Below are 25,374 nucleotides of genomic sequence, written 5' to 3' on the forward strand. Positions count from 1 at the left end.
AGAAAGTGGTTGGTAATAATCAGAGTTTTGTCCGAGCCAGGTTTAATAGCCTGATGGCTGAGGGGAAGTAACTATTCCTGAACCTGGTTGTTGCAGTCTTCAGGCTCCTGTACCTTCTACCTGAAGGTAGCAGGGAGATGAGTGTGTGGCCAGGATGGTGTGGGTCTTTCATGATACTGCCAGCCTTTTTGAGGCAGCGACTGCGATAGATCCCCTCGATGGAAGGAAGGTCAGAGCCGATGATGGACTGGGCAGTGTTTACTACTTTTTGTAGTCTTTTCCTTTCCAGGGCGCTCAAATTGCCGAACCAAGCCACGATGCAACCGGTCAGCATGCTCTCGACTGTGCACCTGTAGAAGTTAGAGAGAGTCTTCCTTGACAATCCGACTCTCCGTAATCTTCTCAGGAAGTAGAGGCGCTGATGTGCTTTTTTGATGATTGCATTAGTGTTCTCGGACCAGGAAAGATCTTCAGAGATGTGCACGCCCAGGAATTTGAAGCTCTTGACCCTTTCAACCATCGACCCGTTGATATAAATGGGGCTGTGGGTCCCCCTCCTACTCCTTCCAAAGTCCACAATCAGTTCCTTGGTTTTGCTGGTGTTGAGGGCCAGGTTATTGCGCTGGCACCATATGGACAGTTGCTCGATCTCTCTTCTGTACTCTGACTCATCCCCATCAGTGATACGCCCCACAATAGTGGTGTCGTCAGCGAACTTGATGATGGAGTTCGCACTGTGGTTCGCTACGCAGTCATGGGTATAGAGTGAGTACAGCAGGGGGCTGAGCACGCAGCCTTGAGGTGCTCCCGTGCTGATTGTTATTGAGGCTGACACATTTCCACCAATACGAACAGACTGTGGTCTGTGGACGAGGAAGTCGAGGATCCAGTTGCAGAGGGATGCGCAGAGACCCAGTTCTGCGAGTTTGGTAACCAGTTTGGAGGGGATGATTGTGTTAAATGCCGAGCTGTAATCAATGAATAACATCCTGACATATGAGTTTTTGTTGTCCAAGTGGTCCAGTGCGGAGTGGAGGGCCAGCGAGATCGCATCCACCGTTGATCTGTTGTGGCGGTACGCGAACTGCAGTGGGTCCAGGTTTTTGTCGATGTAGGAGTTGATTTGCTCCATGATCAACCTCTCAAAGCACTTCATCACCACCGGCGTTAGTGCCACTGGTCGATAGTCATTGAGGCATGTCACCAGCATTTTGCACCTATCTACTTTGTAAACCAGCATCTTCAGTTTCTTCCTACACATCTCTGGAGAACATGGATAGGCGACGTTTCAGGTCAGGACCCTTCTTCAGACTGATTATAGTATGGGGATGGAGAAAGCAGGAAGGAAGGTAGGTAATGACCCAACGCATCACCTTTGCCTGTCCTCCAGAAATGTTTCCTGACCCGCTGATTTACTCCAGCATTTTGTGTCTTCTTTTATAAACCAACATCTGCACAACATCTGCATCAGGCAGCATCCCTTGAGAACATGGATAGGTGTGTTTCAGGTCGGGACACATCTTTTATGATTTGGAAATTTGAATCCATTCAAGGACCCAAGAAGTCGTTCCAGGTGCGACAGAGGTTCACCTGCACCTCCTCCAACCTTATCTATTGCATCCGCTGCTCTAGATGTCAGCTGATCTACATCGGTGAGACCAAGGGTAGGCTTGGCGATCGCTTCGCCGAACACCTCCGCTCGGTCCGCATTAACCAACCTGATCTCCCGGTGGCTCAGCACTGCAACTCCCCCTCCCATTCCGAATCCCACCTTTCTGTCCTGGGCCTCCTCCATGGCCAGAGTGAGGACCACCGGAAACTGGAGGAGCAGCACCTCATATTCCGCTTGGGCAGTCTGCACCCCAGCAGCTTGAACATTGACTTCTCCAATTTCCAGTAGCGCCTGCTGTCTCCTCCCCTTCTCAGCTCTCCCTCAGCCCTGTGGCTCCTCCTCTTCCTTTCTTCTTCCCGCCCCCCAACCCTACATCAGTCTGAAAAAGGGTTTCGGCCCGAAACGTTGCCTATTTCCTTCGCTCCATAGATGCTGCTGCACCCGCTGAATTTCTCCAGCACTTTTGTCTACCTTTGATTTTCCAGCATCTGCAGTCCCTTCTTGAACATGCAGATACTAATCGGGTTCTGAAAATTAGCACCCTATCGGTAACATATGGTGGCAACAGGAACTCTGCGGAAGGGTCTTTGAGAATTTCTATCGTGTTGTGAAGCAAAAGGCATAAGACGCAGTGGTATTGAAATTCAGAATTGGCGGCAAGCAAGAGAATAGTTCCGGTCAAACAGCAGACTGCTGTAGCCACGACCATTGATGAACGTGAGAATCAGCTGACTTAATTGCAATGCTTTCAGACAAGACAGGCATGTCGTGAAGGAGTTTAGAAGGACGATGGGAGAAACCTCGTTGAAACTTACCGAATAGTGAAAGGCCTGGTTGGAATGAATGTGGAGAGGATGTTTCCACTAGTGGGAGAATCTGGGACCAGAGGCCACAGCCTCAGAATAAAAGGACGTACCTTTCGAAAGGAGATAAGAAGGAATTTCTTTAGTCAGAGGGTGGTGAACTTGTGGAATTCATTGCAACAGAAGGCTGTGGAGGCCAAGTCAATGGATTTTTAAGGCGGAGATTGACAGGTTCTTGATTAGTGGGAGAAGGCAGGAGAATGGGGTTAGGAGGAAAAGATCGATTGTATGGCGGGGTAGACTTGATGGGCCAATTGGCCTAATTCTGCTCCTAGAGCTTATGAACATGTCTAGCAAGTTGCTCATTCCTTTCATGTCCTACAATTCAAGCCAGTTTTTCTCTCGATTTTGCTAAATTTCAAGGCATATCAAAGATGATGGTTATTGCATTAAAATTGTCTTTGCCGTTTGTTTGTTCAGGAGGTAAGATATATTCCATGTGTGCTATTTTAATGTCAGCAAAGCACTGTCACATTTGATTCAGCAACGAGGGTATTGTTCCTTGGGGGGGAATAGCTTCATGCACGGAAACATGAGGAGCTGAGCAGATGTCATTGCCAATTAAATCACATTAATTTTATGAACATGGTTTTCATCTATTGCTTCATATCTGTACTGGAGTCAGTAAAGTGTCATCTCTCTTTAGTTTAGTTTAGTTTGGAGATGCAGCGTGGAAACAGGCCCTTCGGCCCACCGAGTCCGCGCCGACCAGTACACTAATACTATCCTACACACACCAAGAACAATTTACAATTTTACCTACAAATCCGTATGCCTTTGGCGTGTGGGAGGAGACAGAAGATCTCGGAGAAAACCCACGCAGGCCATGGGAAAAACGTACATACTCTGTACAGACAGCATCCGCAGTCGGGATCTATAACTCTATAACGCTACCATAGCAAAATATACCACAATACTGATTTCTGCATCTCCTTACTTGCCTTATTGAAGACCCTGGGATTATCTTTGACCTGACTTTACTGGACTTAACCTTACACTAAATGCTATTCAAGTTATTCCCTTGATCATGTATCTGTACACTGTACACAGCTCGTTTGTAATCACCTATTGTCTTTTTCCTGACCAGTCAGTATGCTATGCAACAAAGGCTTTTCACTCTACCTTGGTACATGTGACAATAAGCTAAACTACTTTATTTTAGATTTCTGGTGAGATCTATTCATGAATTTAAATTTTCTAGGATTTTTTTTAATCCAAGCTTCCTAAAATTCTGCTTTTTTAAAACTTTTCCTCCATGTCCCCTTCAATTTTCTTTAAATTTGCGCTTTGTTCATTTGATCCAATTCTCGAAGAATATTGTGATCAACGGCAAAATGAAGAAACGTTCTAATATTTAGCCAAGCATCATTATTATCTCTGCTGTGTGATAACACTCGATGGGATCCTTGCCTTTGCAATAACATGCTTCCAAAATTCACACTAAATGCTTTTATTTCTGGGTCATAAATTCTGATGGAATGCTGAATGCATCTTGCTTAATGGGGCTCCTGGAGAGATGGTTCAATGTGTGCTGCTGAATAATATCTCGTAGACATAAATATCACGAGTTGTCATGTCCAATGTTAAGGGCCTGCCCACTTGGCCGTCATTTGCGGGCTATTTAGGTGACCTGGTAGCATGTGTGTTGCGTGTGGGTAACGCGGGACGGGCGCATGGAGTGGCGTGGAGGAGTGTGGAGTTCCGCGCGGTATTGCGCAGCGCTCCAGGATTTCGTTCCGCACTAAACCTTTGCGCGCCAAGTGGGACAGGCCCTTTAGTTTTGAGGGAAGAAAGCGGTGACCATGGCACAATGGTAGATTTCTGCCTTACGGTGACAGGAACCCGGGTTTGATCCTGACCACCGGTGCTGTCTGTACGGAGTTTTACGTTCTCCCCATGACCTGCGTGGGTTTTCTCCGAGATCTTTGGTTTTCCACGCACACTCCAAAGACGTACAGGTTTGCAGGTTAATTGGCTTGGTATGAATGTATAATTGTCCCTGGCGAGTGTAGGATAGCGTTAGGTTAGTTTAGTTTAGTGATACAGCGCGGAAACAGGCCCTCTGATCCACCGAGTCCGCACCGACCAACGATCCCCACACGCCAACACTATCCTACACACGCTAGGGACAATTTACACTTATATCAAGCACATTAACCTACAAACCTGTACGTCTTTGGAGTGTGGGAGGAAACTGAAGATCTCGGAGAAAACCCACGCAGGTCATGGGAGAACGTACAGACTCCACACAGGCAGCACCCGTGGTCGGGATTGAACCTTAGTCTCCGGCACTGAGAGCGCCGTAAGGCAGCAACTCTACCGCTGTGCCAGAACGCCGCCCTGTGCACGTGCAGAGATTGTTGGTCAACCGGGTTTGTGCGTGGGGATCACTGGTCGGTGCGACGAAGGGACTGTTTCCCCGTATCTCAAAAAACGAAACTGAAATAAAGCCTGTGGCATGTGGGAGGTGGATTGCAGCAGCACCTGCTACGAGGAAGATTCCACCATCACAGATGAGAGGCAGATGAAGGATGTTTCCAGTGGTGGGAGAGTCTACAACCATGGCAGATCTGCTTTCCTGAAATGCATTAGTGAACCGGTTGTGTTTTAATGACATCCCAGTGGCTTCACGAGCATTGTTACAGCTTCAATTCCAGCTGTATTTAATTACCAGAATTGAAATTGCCTAGCTGCTGTGGTGAGATCCTAACTAATGTCTCTGGATCAATAGGCCAGAACAGTCCATAATACTCCACTTAATTATGCACACCACCATTCCATACTCAATAACATTATTCACCGTACAATTGAAGGAAAATCAAAAACACAATGTGCCAACATAGATCCATATTAAAGCCTAGTGTATAGGAAAGAACTGCAGATGCTGGTTTAAATCTAAGGTAGACACAAAATACTAGAGTCACTCAGCAGGACAAGAAGGGTCTCGACCCGAAACGTGTCCCATTCCTTCTCTCCAGAGATGCTGCCTGTCCCGCTGAGTTACTCCAACATTTTGTGTCTACCTACCATATTAAAGCCTATATTTTCTCGGGGTAATACTAGGGCAGCACGGTGGCGCAGCGGTAGAGTTGCTGCCTCACAGCGCCAGAGACCCGGGTTCTATCCTGACGACAAGTGCTGTCTGTTCGGAGTTCTCCCGGTGACTAGTTAAATTCTTAAATGGTTGGACAGGCTAGATGCAGGAAGATTATTCCCGATGTTGGGGAAGTCCAGAACTAGGGGTCACAGTTTAAGGATAAGAGGGAAGTCTTTTAGGACCGAGATGAGAAAATCATTTTTTACACAGAGTGGTGAATCTGTGGAATTCTCTGCCACAGAAGGTAGTTGAGGCCAGTTCATTGGCTATATTTAAAAGGGAGTTAGATGTGGCCCTTGTGGCTAAAGGGATCAGGGGGTATGGAGAGAAGGCAGGGATGGGATACTGAGTTGGATGATCAGCCATGATCATATTGAATGGCGGTGCAGGCTCGAAGGGCCGAATGGCCTACTCCTGCACCTATTTTCTATGTGACCTGCGTGGGTTTTCTCCGGGTGCTCCGGTTTCCTCCCACACTCCAACGCCGTGCAGGTTGGTGGGTTAATTGGCTCTGTGTGTGCAGCATGGAACTAGTGTTTGGGGATTACTGGTCGGCGCGGGATCATGACAGAAGCCTCCTCGTGGCGATCCCCGGAAACGACGACACATTGCTCTCTGTGACGCGTTGGGCGAACAATTCTGTCAACATGTCGGACCATGACAGAAGCCAATAGCCGGCTACACGTCATCTGACACCCGAGCGAACAAACTGATCGGCGCGGACTCGATGGGCTGAAGGGCCTGTTTCCGTGCGTTATCCCTGAACTAAACTTAAATCAATATATTGCAGGACTGACGATTTGCGACTTTTGAGTCTTCAAGAAAGCTACAGGCTCTCGGGAACAATGTGCATGCACGTAGATTAATCTCGGTTGGTAGTCCTAAACACGCTATAAAACAGCATCGCGGCATTTTCTGCATTTCTATACTTGGGTTTCATCAAAGGTAATGAAACTTACATTTGTGAAGAGTGTCAAAACATTACTGCCTGTTTATTGTGATCAAAAGAGATTAATTTATAGATAGCTGAATCTTCCAGGCTATTGTTCATAAACCCAACATAAATTGTCTGCATCTTCTGGGCATGAAGCCACTGTTTGATGTGTCACAATGCATCACATATATCATCGCCCTTATATCAAACTGTTTCACCTGTGGTGTAACATTTGTCAGTTATATTCATCTTTCCATATATCTTTGTGCAAGATGTGTCCCGCAATCTTTATACTCAGCTGTTCAATTCTCAATCAAAAACCGGTCAACTTAAGATAGACACAAAAAGCTGGAGTAACTCAGCGGTACAGAGAGAAGGAACGGGTGACGTTTTGGGTCGAGACCCTTCCTCCCGAATCGTCACCCATTCCTTCTCTCCAGAGATGCTGCCTGTCCTGCTCCAGCTTTTTGTGTCTATCTTCAGTTTAAACCAGCATCTGCAGTTCCTTCCTACACATGAAGAAATAACTGCTTGTTCTGCATTTCCACACTTTTCCCCATTGCAAACTTTCCACATGTTCCAGATAGGAGCGAAGGAAGATTAATTTGAGTTGGAATTAGTTCACTCAGTTATCCAAATCTCGTAAAGACTCAATGCTTTATCTTTAAGATAGTAAATATTCGTATGCAATTTCGAAAGGCAAAAAAATAGTGCAGGTACTGAAATCTGAAGTAAAAACAGTGAATTTTGGAAACACCCATTGGGTTCGGCAGCATCTGTAGAGAATAAAAAAACAGAGTTAACATTAAATCGCACAAAGTACCGGAATACCTCAACAGGTCAGGCAGCATCTCTGGAGAACATGGGTAGGTGATGTTTCAGGTCAGGATTCTGCCTTAGGCTAAAGCAGTCTGAAAAAAGGTCCCAATCCAAAGAGTCACCTGTCCACGTTCTGATGCTGCCAGATACGCTGAGTTACTCTTGTACTTTGTGTTATTTTTTGTAATCCAGCTTCTGCAGTTCCTTGAGTCTACAGAGTAAGCCTTTTTGATTTAAACCGAAGGTAGACACAAAATGCCGGAGTAACTCAGCGGGACAGGCAGCATCTCTGGAGAGAAGGAATGGGTGACGTTTCGGGTCGAGACCCCTCTTCAGCATTTCTCCAGTTACTCCAGCATTTTGCGTCTACCTTCTGGGAAGAGAGCGTTTGCAAGCGCCTTTGCTCGAGCCAAACAATTGGATGCGAGGGCCAACGGTTCCAGTGGCCTTTCCTTTAAGAGAACCAGAGAACAAATGAATGGCATCCAGCGATTCACCGTGACAAAAAAGATGCATTGTGTGCCTATAGATTGCTTGAAACCTATTAACAGGAGCTGATGGTACAAGATTAGCTGTCTGAAAACAAAACTTGCTGAGCTGTGATTGATTGTATTAATGGTAGAAACTCGATGAAAGATTAGAGTCTGCACATGGCTCTGTGCACTGTGCATACAAATCCATTTTCTCAGAAGAAATGCTTCACAGCCTTTATACCTGGAGCTGGCAACCTTTCTTTTGTGTTCAGTTCCCAGGCAGAGATTTTGTTTCTCTTTCCAAATGGCATTTGTAATTCCTGGATCAATACACTGGGCATGAATGGCAGTGTTCACAAGAATAGCTTGTTTATCCATTACCTGACACTCTCTGTGTGATAAACTGTGCCATAAAGTCTGGACATATTCAGGTGCAAAAAACACCCCCACGTTATTTAAATTATTCATTCTTATTTCGATGGATGAATTGAAGATAGGTTTGATGTTCAGTGCCTTTGATACAGATGGGTCTCGTGACTAACAGTGTGATGTTTTCCCATTGTGGAGAGAGCTAGAAACAGAGGCATGGTTTCAAAATAAAGGTTTGTCCATTGAAGGTGGATCTCACAACAAATGTTGTCTGCAACAAATAATTATTTGATAATGTGAGCAATTAAAAAGCAAGGCAAAAAGGAGCCTGCTTTTCACAATAGTAAATACTTTGTGGCAGCACCTGCTAAGAGGAAGATTCCACCAGGTCATACTTTCACCTGATCGGCTCAAGGAGGGCTACCTGGATTTATAGGACCACATCCCAGCAAAAATCAGTAATTTCAACGGGATATAGGGAGAATGTTTCCACAAGTGGGAGAGTCCAGGTCCACAGGTCATAGCCTCCGAATTGAAAGACGTTCCTTCAGGAAGGAGATGAGGAGGAATTTATTTAGTCAGGGGGCAGTGAATCTGTGGAATTCTTTGCCACAGAAGGCTGTGGAGGCCATCAATGGATATATGTAAGGCCTTTAGATAGATAGGTTCTTGGTTAGTGTGAGTTGGGGGTTACGGGGAGAAGGCAGGAGCGTGGGGTTGAGAGGGAGAGATAGATCAGCCATGATTGAATGGCGGAGTAGGCTTGATGGGGCCGAATGGCCTAATTCTACTCCTATCCCTTATGAACATGAACATTAATGTGAGAAAAGATGGCAGAAGGTTTTCATAAATCCTGCAAAAATCACATCACGAGGAAATGGTATTCAACAACCTGCATTTAATCTGCTAAAGTACAGAAAAGTCAAAGGAAACGAAACTAAAGCATAAGATAAAGTTCTGGAGTAACTCAGCGGGTTGAGCAACATCTGCGGAGAAAATGAATAGGCGAAATTGTTTAAGATCGGGACCCTTTTCCTGTTCCAAATGGTCATCATTCCATTCCCTCCACTGCTAGCGCAGCGGTAGAGTTGCTGCCTTCCAGCGCCAGAGACCAGGGTTCGATCCTGACTACGGGTGCTGTCTGTATGGAGTCTGTACGTTCTCCCCGTGACCTGCGTATGTTTGCTCCGGTAGCTCCGGTTTCCTCCCACACTCCACAGACGTACAGGTTTGTAGGCTAATTATCTCGGTGAAATTGTCACTAGTGTGTAGGATAGTGTTAGTGTGCGGGGGTCGCTGGTCAGCGCTGACCCGGTTGGCCAAAGAGATTGTTTCCGTTCTGTATCTCTAAACTAAACTAAACTGAAAATAAACTTAAAATGCTACCTGACCCGCTGAGTTCCACCAGCACTTTATGCTCAAGATTTCAGCATCTGCAATGCCAGGTTTAGTTTAGTTTAGAGATACAGCGCGGAAACAGGCCTTTCGGCCCACCGAGTCCGTAAGGACCAGCGATCCCCGCACATTAACATTATCCTATACCGACTAGGGACAATTTTTACATTTACCAAGCCAATTGGCCTGCAAACCCATACGCCTTTGGAGTGTGGGAGGAAACTGAAGATCTCGGAGAAAACCCACGCAGGTCTCGGGGTGAACGTACAAATTCCGTACTGATGTCTTCAATTAAAATAAGATTACAGGCCTTCTCTGGGTTCTGCTTTTACCATTTTATCTGTATGTCGGAAAATACACAAAAAAACACTCTATATGGTAACGATAACTCCGACAGTCTTGTAAAGAATCGCATCAAAATCACAAAAGGCTGATCAGAAAAAAACAATTGTAGAGGATGAGAAAGAAAACTGGTTTTGCTGTTTGTCAAAACACACACACATCAGACATTTGAATTCAGTGTTAGGGGAGCTTGTTCCTCTGTAAGTAGAACCTTTAGAACCAAGGATAGGCACCGAGGTACAGTGAAAAGCTTTTTGTTGCGTGCTAAACAGTCAGCAGAAAGACAATACATGTTTATAATTGAGCCATTTACAGTGTATTAGATACACAATAAGGGAATAACGTTTAGTGCAAGGTAAAGCCAGCAAAGTCCGATCAATCCAATCCAATCCAACTTTATTTGTTAAGCACTTTAAAACAACCAATGTTGACCAAAGTGCTGTACAGAAGAATAAACAAGACATCATAAACAGACAACATAACAGCAAAGTGCTTTACATAAATTAAATAATAAGTTCCATTACAAACCATAGAAAAAGGTTTAAAAAAAAATGAATAAAATGGACACAACACATTTTAGAGTTCAACACAAACGTCCCCCCACAGCAGAATCAAAACTTTCCACTGTGGGGAAAGGCACCAGAAAGTTAAGTCCTCTTCCTCTGTGAGACACCCGAGGTCGGGGCACATTTGTGGCCTTGCAGCCAGTCCGATGATTTTCAGGGCCCTCTTGCCGTGAAGATGGAACTTCGGCGTCGGGTGAAACATTCCTCAGCGGCTTGGAGAAGTCTGGAGCGGCTGCCCCCTCCCCGGGGACCGGGGCACTCGTAGTCCTCAGGCCGCGCCGGTTGCTGCTCCGACCCCGGCGAACTCGAACCCTGGCTCTGCGGCGCCCCAAATCCACCGCCGCCCGCGGCCGGACGCCCGCAGCCCCAATCAAGGATAATCCGAAGGTCATCAAAGAGGTAGATAGTAGTTCAGCACTGCTTCCTGGTGCATAAATAATTGGCTCTTTTGGAAATCGAAAGAAAAATGAGGAAAGATGTATATCAAGAGATCTAGCGTTGCCTGGTTGATACTTTCAGTATAGTAGCTCAGGCAGGTCGGGTAAGGCAATGGAGAATGGCGATGATAGTTTTAGCCTTCCAAAAGTATAAATGGAAGAAGTTACCAGTAATCCAAAACTAGATGTTTGACCAATGGGTATTAACATTTATGAGTTAACAATATGAGTTTAGAAGGATGAGGGGGATACCTTGTTGAAACGTACTGATTAAAGGCCTAGATAGAATGGATGTGCAGATGGTGTCTACGAACAGAGGACATAGCCTCAGAATGAAAGGATATACCTTTAGAAAGGAGATGAGGAAGAATTTTCTTAGTCAGAGAGCGGTGAACCTGTGGAATTCATCGCCATAGACGTCAGTGGAGGCCAAGTCAATGGGATTGACAGATTCTTGATCAGTACGGGTGTCGAAGGTTACGGGGCGAAGGCAGGAGAATGCGATTGAGTCGGGAAAGATAGATCAGCCATGATTGAATGGGGGAGTAGACTCGATGGGCCGAACGGCCTAATTCTGCTCCAATGACTTGTGAACCTACGAACTTATCAGCAAAGAGCAGGGTTATCTCCAGTGAGCCTCTGAAGACACCCACTTTTTCACAGTCGTCTTTATTACCGTTTGCCCTTTCTCTTGGAAATTGTTCAATCACTCATCTCCATCAGCCAACGTCCATCCCCTCAATTGGATCCCAGTCACCCCCCCCCCCCCACGAGGACGTTGCTCTCGAAATCTGCGGAGAATCGGTCCAGCAGCTGTCTGAGGTGTGCGCATGAAATGTATTCCATCAAGACTTTTGTTGTAGCTGATTGATTTTGTTGACACGTTGTGTGAGGAAGACATAATGGATTGTCGGAACAAGACCTGGTGTCGATTAACATTGATTAGTCCATTTCTCGGGAGGCAGCGAGAGCAGGCTGGGATATGAGAGCAGGGGCAATTTCAGCCTTCATCGGTAATTCCAACTTACATTGAATTAGCGTTGCCTTGTAATAATTCATTTCCGATTAATTCTGGTGAGGAGTCAGGGGAGGCCTTGCGGAATAGACTCGCGCATTGCCCTCCCAGTGCCCTTGAAATAATTGTAGCGCTCGACTCCGCTGGTTCAATTTACAGACGACACTGGGGTCATTTTCAACACTTGTAATTTACTACAGCGGATACATCACAAAAGCTGAAAAAATCAATTGATTTGTTCCCGGTAGATCACTCTAATGCTGCATTATATGCTGGATATTGAGGAGAGCATTAACGCACAGAACTTCAGCACCATTCAAATCCCGGCTGAGCTCTTGGCTGATGTGTGAATGACAATCTAAACTAGTGAGACAGTGCCACAAGCTAGCAGTAATAAGCGTGTTGTGCATTAGGGTTCAGCAGTCCATGAAGTGATTAGAACTGGCAGGAGATTAAGTCGTGCGGGGAGAATGTAATCCTGTGATACATAATAAATACTTTTTCAGACATATTTCTGCTCACTTGCTCAACAAAACATGTAGATTATGGAGGTAATCGGGTGTGCGTTCATGGGTGAAGCTTGAAGCATCACCTGCTAATGACTCCTGGCATCTGAGTCAGCTCAGCACCTTTCTGACAGATAAGGATGGGACACATTAGGTTATAATTTGAGAGGACCTTCCTGCTGGTGTGGCGACGTTATGAGGAGTCGAGAGCTGGTGGTTTCATGTTGATAACAATCTTGGAAAAAGGTGTGGGGTGGGGGGGGGATGTTCTAGGGATGGGCAGCACAGTGGCGCAGCGGTAGAGTTCAGCAATTCATAAGTGAAAGTAACAGAATTAGGCCATTCGGCCCATCTAGTCTACTCCGCCATTCAATCATGGCTGATCTATCTCTCCCTCCTTACCCCATTCTCCTGCCTTCTTCCCATAACTCCTGACACCAAGAATTTATCTATCTCTGTCATAAAAATATCCATTGACGGCCTTCTGTGGCAAAGAATTCCACAGATTCGCCACCCTAGAGTTGCTGCCTTATTGCGCCAGAGACCCGGGTTCGATCCTGACTACGGGTGCTGTCTGTACGGAGTTTGTACTTTCTCCCCGTGACCTGCGTGGGTTTTCTCCGGGTGCTCCAGTTTCATCCCACACTCCAAAGACGTACAGGTTTATAGGTTCATTGGTCGGCGCAGACTTTGTGGGCCGAAGGGTCTGTTTCCATGCTGTATCTCTAAACTAAACTAAAAACTACGATGCATCCAGTCAAAATGAGTCACACAAACAAACTCGAGTTTCACATCGAAGATCGACACAAAGTGCTGGAGTAACTCAGCAGGTCAGGCAACATCTCTGGCGAAAAAGGATGGGTGACGTTTCAGGTCGGGACAGAAGGGTCAGACTGAAGAAGGGTCCCAACTTGTAACGTCACCTATTCCTTTTCTCCAGAGATGCTGCCTGACCCGCTGAGTTACTCCAGCATTTTGTGTCTATCTTCAGTGTTAACCAACATCTGAAGTTTGATTGATTTGTTTGATTTTAATTCCTATGGCATTGGTATAACAGTTTAGTTTAGTTTAGTTTAGAGATACAATGAGGAAACAGGACCTTCAGCCCACCGAGTCCGCACCGACCAGCGATCCCCACAAACTAACATTACCCTACACACACTAGGGACAATTTACACATACGCCAAGCCAATTAACCTACAAACCTGTACGTCTTTGGAAACCGAAGATCTGGGGGAAAACCCACGCAGTCACGGGGAGAACGTACAAACTCCGTAACAGACTGCGCCAATAGTCAGGATTGAACCCGGATCTCTGGCGCTGTGAGGCAGCAACTCTACCGCTGCGCCACCGTGCCTCCCGTTGTCTTTCATGCAGCTTTCTGCCCGGAGCTGCAAGAGGTTTACCAGTGGAAAATCGTGTTTGAAGGCTAAACATTCACTGGCTTTGTTAGTTTTGATCTGGAACTGAGCGTTGGCACGAATGTGACATCGTTTTCTCTTATCATTGAAGTCAGTGATGGCAAACCCTCACATCAAATGACACCATTACTTATACTGTTACCATCAAAATCCTTGGATGTATTTTCATGCAATCCACTCAATGCCTAAGGTTAACAAAAAAGATATTTCGTTGAAAACTGAGCAGCAACATTTATTTTGAACTACAGTGAAACTATGTTTAGGTCAAGGTAGCAATGTTAAGTACCAAGGGCTGTACTGCAAAATGCTGGTGAACTTGAAGAATGAAGATGGGGAGGAGAGAAAATCAATTAATCTTATTAAAGTGTTCTGACACAGCTTTGAATTACCTTGTGAACGTTTGCTTGTAGTTCACTTTCTGGTCCAAAACTATAAGTTCAGTTTAGTTTAGTTTATTGTCACGTGTACCAAGGTGCAGTGAAAAGCTTTTGTTGCGGGCTATGTAGTCAGCAGAATGACAATACATGATCACAATCGAGCCATCCAAAGTGTACAGATACACAATAAGGGAATAACGTTGAGTGCAAGGTAAAGCCAGCAAAGTCCGATCAAGGATAGTCCGAGCGAGGGTCCCCAAATGAGGTAGATCGTAGTTCAGGACTGCTCTCTGGTTGTTGGTAGGATGGTTCAGTTGCCTGATAACAGCTGGCAAGGAACTGTCCCTGAATCTGGAACTCCAGATGCAATCCCATTTCCGAGTGTGATGGATAATATTCCTCGTATGAAACAGGAAACGTTACCTATAAATCTTCCATGGATTGTTAATAGTGATTAATACATGTGTCTACCTGAATCATTGCCATTAAAATTAAGACAATTAGATTTGTGGAGGAATGGAGTTGTACAGCACAAATAATGGCTCTTCAGCACATCACACCCATCCCAAACTTGATGGCCATCTACACTAATCCCACTGATTCAGATTAGTGCTGTATCCCTCCTTATTTTAATGTCCGTCTAAATTCCTCTTAAACATAATCATTGTATCGTATACTACCATTTCCTCCACTCTGGATTAAATTCAGAGATACAGCGCGGAAATAGGCCCTTCGGCCCACCGAGTCCGCGCCGACCAGCGACCCCCGCACACTAACATTGCCCTGCACACACTAGGGACAATTTTACATTTATAGCAAGCCAATTAACCTATAAAACTGGAACGTGGGAGGAAACCCAAGATCTTGGAGAAAACCCATGCAGGTCACGGGGAGAACGTACAAACTCCGTTCAGACAGCACCCGTAGTCAGGTTTGAACCCGGGTTCCTGGCGCTGTTAAGCAGTAGATCTAGGGTCCAGAGGAGGTTTACAAGAACGATCGCAGGAATGAGTGGGTTAACATATGATGTGCGTTTGACGGCACTGGGCCTGTACTCGCCCTTTAGTGTCTATCTTCAGTGTAAACCAGCATCTGCAGTTCCTTCGCACACACGTTCAATTGCTGTGTTCAATAGGAAGTTCGATGAACACCTGAAAGCGAGGAGTTTCTTATGTTCTTGGGGAGAAGGCATGGGAGCTGGAATATGGTGCTCTCGCAAAGGGCTAGCACAAACTCGATGGGCTGTGCGGTCTCCATCCGTGATCCCCTGTCCTTTCGCAAGCTGACCGAGGATTTTACTCCTCCTTGTGACTGATCCTTCACTTTCTATCTCAGATTTCATTCAAGTGAGTGGAAGCACTCTCACCACAGTCTGAAGAATAAGCCCAAAATCTCGGCCAGAAGAAATGCCTTTGTATTGACATATTGAACTGCAAGCAAGCAAGTTTATTTATATAGCACATTTCAGTAACAAGGCAATTGAAAGTGCTTTGCACAAAGCATTAAAAAGCAATCAAAAGCAATTAAAAAGTCATTAAAGAGCAAAGAAAATGTAAAAAAGCTAAAATAGAATAATGCATATAAAATACAAGAATGAAAATGACAGTGCAGTGTTAGAAATGAATAATTATTTAATTTAATTAAAGTTAAAAGTAATCAAAAACAGTGTGAAATAGAAAAGTCTTCCGCCCCGATTTAAACGAACAGAGAGTTGGAGCGGATCTGCATTTTTCTGGAAGTTTGTTCCATATATGTGGTGCATAAAAACTAAACGCTGCTTCTCCATGTGTAGTTCTGACTCTGGGGACTGAAAGCAGACCTGTCACAGACGACCTCAGAGGTCTGGATGGTTCATAATGTAGCAGAAAATCTGAAACGTATTTTGGCCCTAGACCATTCAGTGCTTTATAAACCAACAGTAATATTTTGCTGGTAGACAAAAATGCTGGAGAAATTCAGCGGGTGAGGCAGCATCTGTGGAGCGAAGGAAATAGGTGACATTTTGGGTCGAGACCATTCTTCAGTATGAAGAAGGGTCTCGACCCGAAATGTCGCCTACCTTCCGTTTTCCAGCATCTGCAGTTCTTTCTTAATGGTAACATTTTGCAGTCTCTTCTGTTCTCTCAGATGAACAGTAAAGGCACCATTGTGAAGAGAAGCATTCTCCCTGCCCTCTTCAGTATTTGCCTTTCAACTAACATCAGTGGAACGGAGTATCTCATCTTTATTTCACTGCTGTCCGTGAGATCTAGCAGCGGGTAATTTTTCTGCTAATTTTCCCAAGTGATAATAGTGATCAAGAGGCAGGTGCCAGTTATATTAACAGTGACGGCTCTAAAAGAAAAAGCTGGGCTATGACAATTTTTTTCGACATTGTCAAAATTATTTATTTCCCCCCATTTGCTTTACTTCCAGTCTAAGGGAATTGTGCTGCGTTTCATCCGGGGCATGTGCCGTGACAGAGCAGTGGAGAGATAAACCATGAAAACAGGCACTCCGCACACCCACCACCTTTTGTGTGGAAAAGTTACCCCTCAGATTCCTATGAAATCGTTTTCCACTTCCCCTTAAACCTGTGTCCCCTGGTCCTCGATTCACCTACTCTGGGCAAGAGACTACACGAGTCCTATATTACATTCTCATACTGGCTGTTCCGCCCTGGACCTCCTTCTCCGTCATAGTGAAGCCACACACAAAGTGGGGGAACAGCACCTCACATTTGGCTTGGGTAGCTTCACCCCAGCTGTATGAATGTTGATTTCAATTCATTCTTGCTTCTCTCCCCCCCCCCCCCCCCCCCCCCCCCCCCCCCCACCCCAACCTCTCCTTCCTCCCCCACTCCCTAGTCATCCTACTCGTTCCACTGTTCCCATCCTTGAATCCCTGTCTTTAGCACACCTTCCCCAGCCAACACTGGGCCATTGTGGACTCCACCCTCCCCTAAGGCCATCTGCTGCCGGCCGGCCCAGTATTGTTCTAGCCTGCTCTAGCTTTCAGTCTGAAGAAGGGTCCCGACCTGAAACGTCACCTATCCATTGTCATCAGAGATGCTGCCTGACCCGCTGAGGTACTCCAGCTTTTTTGTGTCTATCTTGCGGTGTAAACCGGCACCTGCAGTTCCTTTCCACACACTCTCCACAGCCCAGTGCTGAAATTACGTCAGCATAACAAGGGTGATCCATGACAGAAAGCCATTTCCAGATTGATATGTTTCCTCTGGAAATGGTTTGCCAGAGCGATTGAGTTAAATTTATTTCTAGTTGCAAAGTGCTAAAACAAATGCGATGAGCAGTTTAATTTCTCAACATGCGTCCTATTGCATGAGGTGCGAGCTTTCCAAGTCCACTTCTGGGCTTTGACAGCAAATTTTGAACACTTTGACAGAAAATTGACTTGATTTAGATATCTGTAAGCTACAATCTGGACTTCTCAATTGGTGCTTTGGTGGATAATAGCTTATAAGTGCTGCTTGCAATCACACTCATTGATGCAGCAGTGTCAATTATAGCTTTTAGCGGAGGTCAATGCAGTACTATTCTCATATCCGCCAGAGTGGATCCATTAGCTGTTCAGGGTGTATGCTGTATCAGATACAGTCAGGATCTATGTCCCATCATCACCTGAGACACCAGATCAGTCCTCAGATCAGTCCTCCTTTATTTGTTTCCTGGGATGTCAGGTCTTTCATATGAAGAAAGACTGGATAGACTTGGCTTGTACTCGCTAGAATTTAGAAGATTGAGGGGGGATCTTATAGAAACTTACAAAATTCTTAAGGGGTTGGACAGGCTAGATGCAGGAAGATTGTTCCCGATGTTGGGGAAGTCCAGAACAAGGGGTCACAGTTTAAGGATAAGGGGGAAATCTTTTAGGACCGAGATGAGGAAAACTTTTTTCACACAGAGAGTGGTGAATCTCTGGAATTCTCTGCCACAGAAGGTAGTTGAGGCCAGTTCGTTGGCTATATTTAAGAGGGAGTTAGATGTGGCCCTTGTGGCTAAAGGGATCAGGGGGTATGGAGAGAAGGCAGGTACAGGATACTGAGTTGGATGATCAGCCATGATCATATTGAATGGTGGTGCAGGCTCGAACGGCCGAATGGCCTACTCCTGCACCTATTTACTATGTTTCTATGTTTCTTGAAGAGAAGTTTCATTGCCACAGGCGGCTGTGGAGGCCAAGTCAATGGATATTTTTAAGGTGGAGATTGACAGATTCTTTGATCAGTACGGGTGTCAGGGGTTCTAGGGAGAATGCAGGAGAATGGGGTTGAGAGGGAAAGATAGATCAGCCACGAATGAATGGCAGAGTAGATTTGATGGGTCGAATGGCCTAATTCTGCTGCTGGAATGTCTGAACTTATGAAGTGCTTTTAGCTCTACAAACATTTTGAAAACTGCTGTAATTGTGCAGCCCTGTTTCATACTCAATAAAAACACCCATTGGAGATGGGTCAACATATGTTTGCATGTTGCATTGTGTGTGTAGATCAGGCTTTATCCATAGGAAGCATGTTAATCTCGAAACATGTTTACTCCAAAAACGTGCAGGTATGTAGGTTAATTGGCCTGGTGTATGTGTAAATTGTGCCTAGTGTGTGTAGGACAGTGTTAGTGTGTGAGGATCGCTGGTCAATAGACAATAGATGCAGGAGTAAGCCATTCGGCCCTTCGAGCCAGCACTGCCATTCAATGTGATCATGGCTGTCCCGCTGAGTTACTCCAGCATTTTGTGTCTATCTTCGGTTTAAACCAGCATCTGCAGTTCCTCCCGACACACTATTCAACAGACGGAGAGGTTGAGTCAGATACTGAATCTGATCAAAGTAACCCGCTCAGAAACTCTGACAAAAATACTTTCATGCAGCAAATATGTGACAGACACCTTGACAAGAAAAAAATTAATAGATTAGTCTGCCTACTCAATGAGATTTGTCTTTATTGAAGTTGGATTTCTAACACAGTGAATCTGACAAACTGTATTTGAGTGTTTAGTGTAAAAACTACAGATGCTGGTTTACATTGAAGATAGACACGGAATGCTGGAGTAACCCAGCGGGAGAGGCAACATCTCTGGAGAGAAGGAATGGTTGACGTTTTACGTCTGAAGAAGGGTCTCGACCCGAAACATCACCCATTCCTCTCCAGAGATGCTGCCTGTCCCGCTGAATTACTCCAGCATGTTTGTATCCATCTTGAGTGTTGAGTGTTCCTTTGCATAGATTAATGTTGGGGTTTTTTGCTTTCACACAAATGTATGCATGTAAAAACAGACAACAATTTATATCTCATTTTGGGGCAAGAGCTGGTGCTTAAAATGGAAAAATACAGCCTGGAGCTGATTTAGCAATTTATACATCTTTCAGGGCTAAATAGGTTTGAAGTGAAGGGGAAAAGATTTAATAGGAATCTGAGGGGTTACGTTTTCACACAAAGGGTGGTGGGTGCATGGAACGAGGTGCCAGAGCAGATGGTTGAGGCAGGGACTATCGCAACGTTTAAGAAACAGTTAGACAGGTACATGGATAGGATAGGTTTAGAGGGATATGGGCCAAATGCAAGCAGGTGGGACTAGTGTAGATGGGACATGTTGGCCAGTGTGGGTAAGTTAAGCCAAAGGGCCTGTTTCCACGTCGTATCACTCTGTGATTCTATGACTGAGATCTGGTAGAATTCGGCCAAATTCCAGTGTATCAATGATCCACGCTTCGAGGTTTGCCCAGCAGGATGACGGCCCACCGTGTCCGCACCGACCAGCGATCCCCACACACTCACACCATCGTACACACGCACACACACACACGAGTGACAATTTTACATTTCTACTAAGCAATCGATAGACCTGTACGTCTTTGGAGTGAGGGAGGAAACCGAAGATCTCGGAGAAAACCCAGGCAGGTCACGGAGAGAAAGTGCAGACAGCACCCGCAGTCAGGATCGAACCGGGGTCTCTGGCGTTGTAAGGCAGTAGCTCTGCTGCTACGCCACAGCGCTGCCCCATGCCAAACTATCGGTATAAGGAACCGCACCTATGTGTTTGTGCTGATATATTCTCATTTTATTTCCATGGATCATATTTCATCCCATGGATAATTGTACTTCCCTTCCACCCCCACCCACCCCCACCCCCCCCCCCCCCCCCAACCCCCACCACTTCTCTCTGGGAACAAAATAGAAGAATTTCCTTTATTTCCCAACTGCGTGATAGATTAATTTAATTTGTCTCTTGTAATATTTTTCAACAAAGTAAATCATACTCGTCTCTTTTCATGAAGAGCAATGAAACTCAATATTATTCAGGTCCCTCCAGTATTTTTCAACCATAAATGCTCATCAAAAACTGTATTTATTATTCAGATGGTAGACAAAAATGCTGGAGAAACTCAGCGGGTGAGGCAGCATCTATGGAGCGAAGGACATAGGGAACGTTTCGGGTCGAGACCCTTCTTCAGACGTTATTATTCAGATGTTTTTTTCTACAAATGGCTTATCCTGATGAGGATTGTTGATGTCAATGCACGGAGCATGAATTTCTGATCTTCCAATTGACCCCTTTACAGCCTTTGCAATTTTTTTTAAAATCCTGCGCTTTCTCTTTAATAGTGGATTCTGCACTCTTTTTATTTTCTCTGCTGTACTCATGTACAGCATGGCTTGCCTGGATAACATGTCACGGGTGTCAGGGGTTATGGGGAGAAGGCAGGAGAATGGGGTTAGGAGGGAGAGATAGATCAGCCATGATTGAATGGTGGCGTAGACGTGATGGGCCGAATGGCCTAATGCTACTCCTATCACTTATGATCTTCGTAATAAACTAATACCAATAAAATATTCAATTTATGTTCTCGATAGGGGTTTGTGTAAATGAATGGACAATAGACAATAGACAATAGGTGCAGGAGTAGGCCATTCAGCCCTTCGAGCCAGCACCGCCATTCACTCTGATCATCCACATTCAGTACACCGTTCCTGCCTTCTCCCCATATCCCCTGACTCCGCTATCTTTAAGAGCTCCACCTAACTCTCTCTTGAAAGTATCCAGAGAATTGGCCTCCACTGCCTTCTGAGGCAGAGAATTCCACAGATTCACAACTCTCTGGGTGAAAAAGGTTTTCCTCATCTCCATTCTAAATGGTCTACCCCTTATTCTTAAACTGTGGTTCCTGGTTCCAGATTCCCCCAACATCAGGAACATGTTTCCTGCCTCTAGCGTGTAAAAGTGTTACAATCAAATCCACTTGTAATAAAGACATACATAATATTTGCCTTTCTAATTGGTGGAACAGCAGTAGAGTTGCTGCCTTGCAGCACTTTCAACGCCAGAGACCACGGGCGCTGTCTGTACAGGGTTTGCACGTTCTCCCCATGACCCGCGTGGGTTTTCTCCAAGACCTTTGGTTTACTCCCACACTCCAAAGATGTACAGATTTGTAGGTTAATTGGCTTAGTTTATGTGTAAATTGTCCCTAGTGTGTGTGGGGGATAGTATCAATGTGCGGGAATTGCTGGTCTGTGTGGATGGTGGGCCGAAGGGCCTGTTTCCGTGCTGTATCTCTAAACTAAACTAAACTCATGTTAATTTTCATTGATATGTGTGCAAGGACACCCAGATCTACATCAACTATTGTTAAACATAAATATTTTTCTCTGCTAACTCTCATTTTGTCTTTCGCATGCATTTGCTCGGCATTTAAACTTCTCCGTATGCTCATATTTCATTTAAAGGGATTCATGTCGAAAGCACCTTATCCCATATTGTCTGCTTTGGAATGCCATCAATAAAACTGAAGGGTAATTTTGCCTTTTAAGTGTGAGAGATGAGGTTTGTTTTCCATTTGAGTGTTAGAATATCTTGACATTTTACTATTCACGTAGTGTCCTGTAAATTTCTTATAACTAAGTTCTAGGAGCAGAATTAGGCCATTCGGCCCATCAAGTCTACTCCGCCATTCAATCATGGCTGATCTATCTTTCCCTCGCTACATGTTTGCAGGTTAAATGGCTTTGGTAAAAATTGTAAATTATCCCTCGTGTGAAGGAGAGTGTTACAGGGTGATCGCTGGTCGGGGCGGAATCGGTGGGCCGAAGGGCCTGTTTCCACGCCATGTCTCTAAACTACTTTTTGATAAGATCAGAGCTTTGCTGCTTTGCAAATGACTGTGGAAGTTGAGTCAATGTAAGTGTTTCTTAAGAGATGGTAAAGGTCATTGTTGGTTTATTGTGCAAAGTCGTTCATTTTAACTTATCAAGTCTGTCACCAGCAAGTCTTCTGATTGCTGCGAAGATAAATGTCGTTCCGACTTAGAGCTTGAACTCTGAACAAATTTGTCATTTTATTTATTATTATGGGTTGACATTTAAAAGTGCTCATTCTGCACTGGAACCTGCTAATAATTGGTGGCTACAAAAGTGCATGATTACTTTGTGAGAATATAAATCAGCAACAAATGATTGAACACTCTATTTTCTGCACAAAATATTGTTCTATACTGGAGTGAACTGTTAAGCCCCTGTCCCACTGTATAAGGTAAATCAAGAGTTCTCCCGAGTTTTCCCCTGATCCGAACTCGGAGAATGTCCGTAGCGGCTCCGTAGGAGTTCGTGGTTGTCTCGTAGCGGCTCGTACGAGTAAAAAGTAACCATTTTTATCATCACGAGTATTTTTTTACTCGTGGACATTTTTTTACATGGATGAAAAAAACATCACCGGTTTACCGGATGTCCCGAGTACCTACCGTTAGAATTACGAGCCGCTACGAGACATCCACGAACTCCTACGGACCCGCTGCGGACATTCTCCGAGTTCGGATCAGGGGAAAGCTCGGAAGAACTCCTGAATTACCTCGTGCAGTGGGACAGGGGCTTTAAACACATGGCAAGCAAGCAAGATTTGTTGAATTTCATTGCTTTAATACTGAATGCTCGTTGTTTCCTGAGCTCTGAGTCGCCTTCAATCCACTGTGCAAGATTCCTTATTCTTAATAACTGTGCGGAATGGTGCCACAGAGATAGAGTTGCTGCCTAGAGTTGCTACTAGAGACCCAGGTTCGATCCCGTCTTCCAGTGCTGTCTGTACGGAGTTTGCACGTAGGTTTTCTCCGAGATCTTCGGTTTCCTCCCACACTCCAAAGACATACAGGTTTGTAGGTTAATTGGCTTGATATAATGTAAATTGTCCCTAGTGTGTGTAGGATAGTGATAGTGTTCGGGGATCGCTAGTCGGCATGGACTCGGTGGGCCAAATGGCCTGTTTCTGTGCTTTATCTGTAAACTACAGCCCTTTGACCCACCGAGTCCGCGCCGACCAGTGATCCCCACACACTAGCACTAACCCACACACACTCGGGACAATTTACAATTATACCAAGCCAATTTTCCTCCCATGCTCCTTTTTGGAGCGTGGGAGGAAACCGGGGCACCCGCCGAAAACCCACACAGGTCACGGGGAGAACGTACAAAGGCCATACAAACCGCACCCATAGTCAGGATCGAACCCGTGCCTCTGGTGCTGTAAAGCAGCAACTCTGTGCCACCGTGCGGCCCGAATTAGTATTTCTGATTTTGTTTAAAAGGTTCCATCTGGCTCCAAGCGATGGAAGTCATTGGACTGAGATCAATAAGGAAACCAGCTTTAAACAAGCATGCTTGGGCAAGGTTATTGATGAGCAGTCTGTTTCCCCTTTTTCAATGGCCACTGTGAAAATCAATGTACAATTTGAACACTGTGTGCACCAGAATCCTCAGGCATTATTACAAGACTGGTTTGTGTGACTGCTCTGCATTATAAAAAGGGCAGAAAACATTTGCATCACCTCTAAGGTTACACTTTGTTTTGGGGTGGAATACGGCTCATGTTTGATATTCCACCTGGGTAGCTTGTTGCGCAGCGGTAGAGTTGCTGCCTCAAAGTGCCAGAGATCCGGGTTCGATCTTGACTACAGGTGGTGGCTGTACGAAGTTTGTGCATTCTCCCCTTGACCAAGTGGGTCTCCTCTGGTTTCCGCCCACATTCCAAAGATGTGCAGGAATGATTAATAGGCTCATTGAATTCTGTAAATTGTCCCTGGTTTATTGCGAGTGTGTTAAATAACAGTCATCCAGCGTGGGAACTGGCCCTTCGGCCCAACTTGCCCATGCCAACCAACATGTCCCATCTCCACTACTCCCACATGCCTGCATGTCTTTGAAGTGTGGGAGGAAGAAAACATGTTCCCGATGTTGGGGGAGTCCAGAACCCGGGGCCACAGTTTAAGAGTAAGAGGTCGGCCATTTAGAACGGAGATGAGGAAAAACTTTTTTACCCAGAGAGTTGTGACTCTGTGGAATTCTCTGCCTCAGAAGGCGGTGGAGGCCAATTCTCTGGATGCTTTCAATAGAGAGTTAGATAGAGCTCTTAAAGATAGCGGAGTCAGGGAACATGGTACGAAGGCAGGAACGGGGTACTGAATACTGAAACACGGATGATCAGCCATGTTCACATTGAATGGTGGTGCTGGCTCGAAGGGCCGAATGCCCTACTCCTGCACCTATAATCTATTGTCTATTGAAACTGGAGCACCCAGAGAAAACCCAGGCAGGTAACGGGGAGAATGTACAAACTCCGTACGGACAGCACCCGTAGTCAGGATCGAACCCGTGTCTCTGGCACAGTAAGCACTGTAATAGCCCTGTCCCACGGTACGAGTTCATTCCAAGAGCTCTCCCGAGTTTGCCCTGATTCGAACTCGGAGATTTACGGTAATGGCCGCTCGTCAGTACTCGGGGCTCTCGTGGACATTTTTCAACATGTTGAAAAATCTTCACGAGTCTTCCCGTGCTTACCTGCCGTTAGCGAGTCTTCCCGAGCACCTGCCATTAGCGTAACGAGCCACTAAGAGACGTCCCCGAGCTCCGACGTACCCACTACGTTCATTCTCCGTGCTTATCACGAGTTTGATTTTTTTTAAACTCGGGAGAGCTCTTGGAATGAACTCGTACCGTGGGACAGGGCTTTAAGGCAGCAACTCTACCGCTGCGCCACTGTGACGCCCTTGACTCTTGATCAATGTTATTTTATGTCTGATTCGGCTTGTTACAAATGGCATTAAGGTAAAACTGCTGAGCGGATCTAGCGTTAGCTTTGAGGAATTGAAGCTTTCATCATCGTTGA

At 45.4% G+C, this 25,374-nt stretch overlaps 1 protein-coding gene across 8 annotated transcripts in view; it reads left to right on the forward strand.

The window, feature by feature from the left end:
* astn2 (astrotactin 2) overlaps positions 1 to 25,374 on the forward strand; it is an 823,694-nt gene that overhangs the window by 364,151 nt on the left and 434,169 nt on the right. The window contains exons 1-2 of one of the 8 annotated variants that reach the window (XM_033048886.1): positions 8,551 to 8,555; positions 19,235 to 19,240. The exons of the other annotated variants lie outside the window; for them this stretch is intronic. Coding sequence (XP_032904777.1) covers positions 19,235 to 19,240 — 6 coding nt within the window. The 5' untranslated portion in view covers positions 8,551 to 8,555. Of the gene's footprint in view, positions 1 to 8,550; positions 8,556 to 19,234; positions 19,241 to 25,374 lie in introns of those variants that run through there. 8 annotated transcript variants of the gene reach the window in all.

This window comes from Amblyraja radiata, chromosome 32 (genome assembly GCF_010909765.2).
Source record: "Amblyraja radiata isolate CabotCenter1 chromosome 32, sAmbRad1.1.pri, whole genome shotgun sequence".
NCBI classification, from domain to species: Eukaryota; Metazoa; Chordata; class Chondrichthyes; order Rajiformes; family Rajidae; genus Amblyraja; species Amblyraja radiata.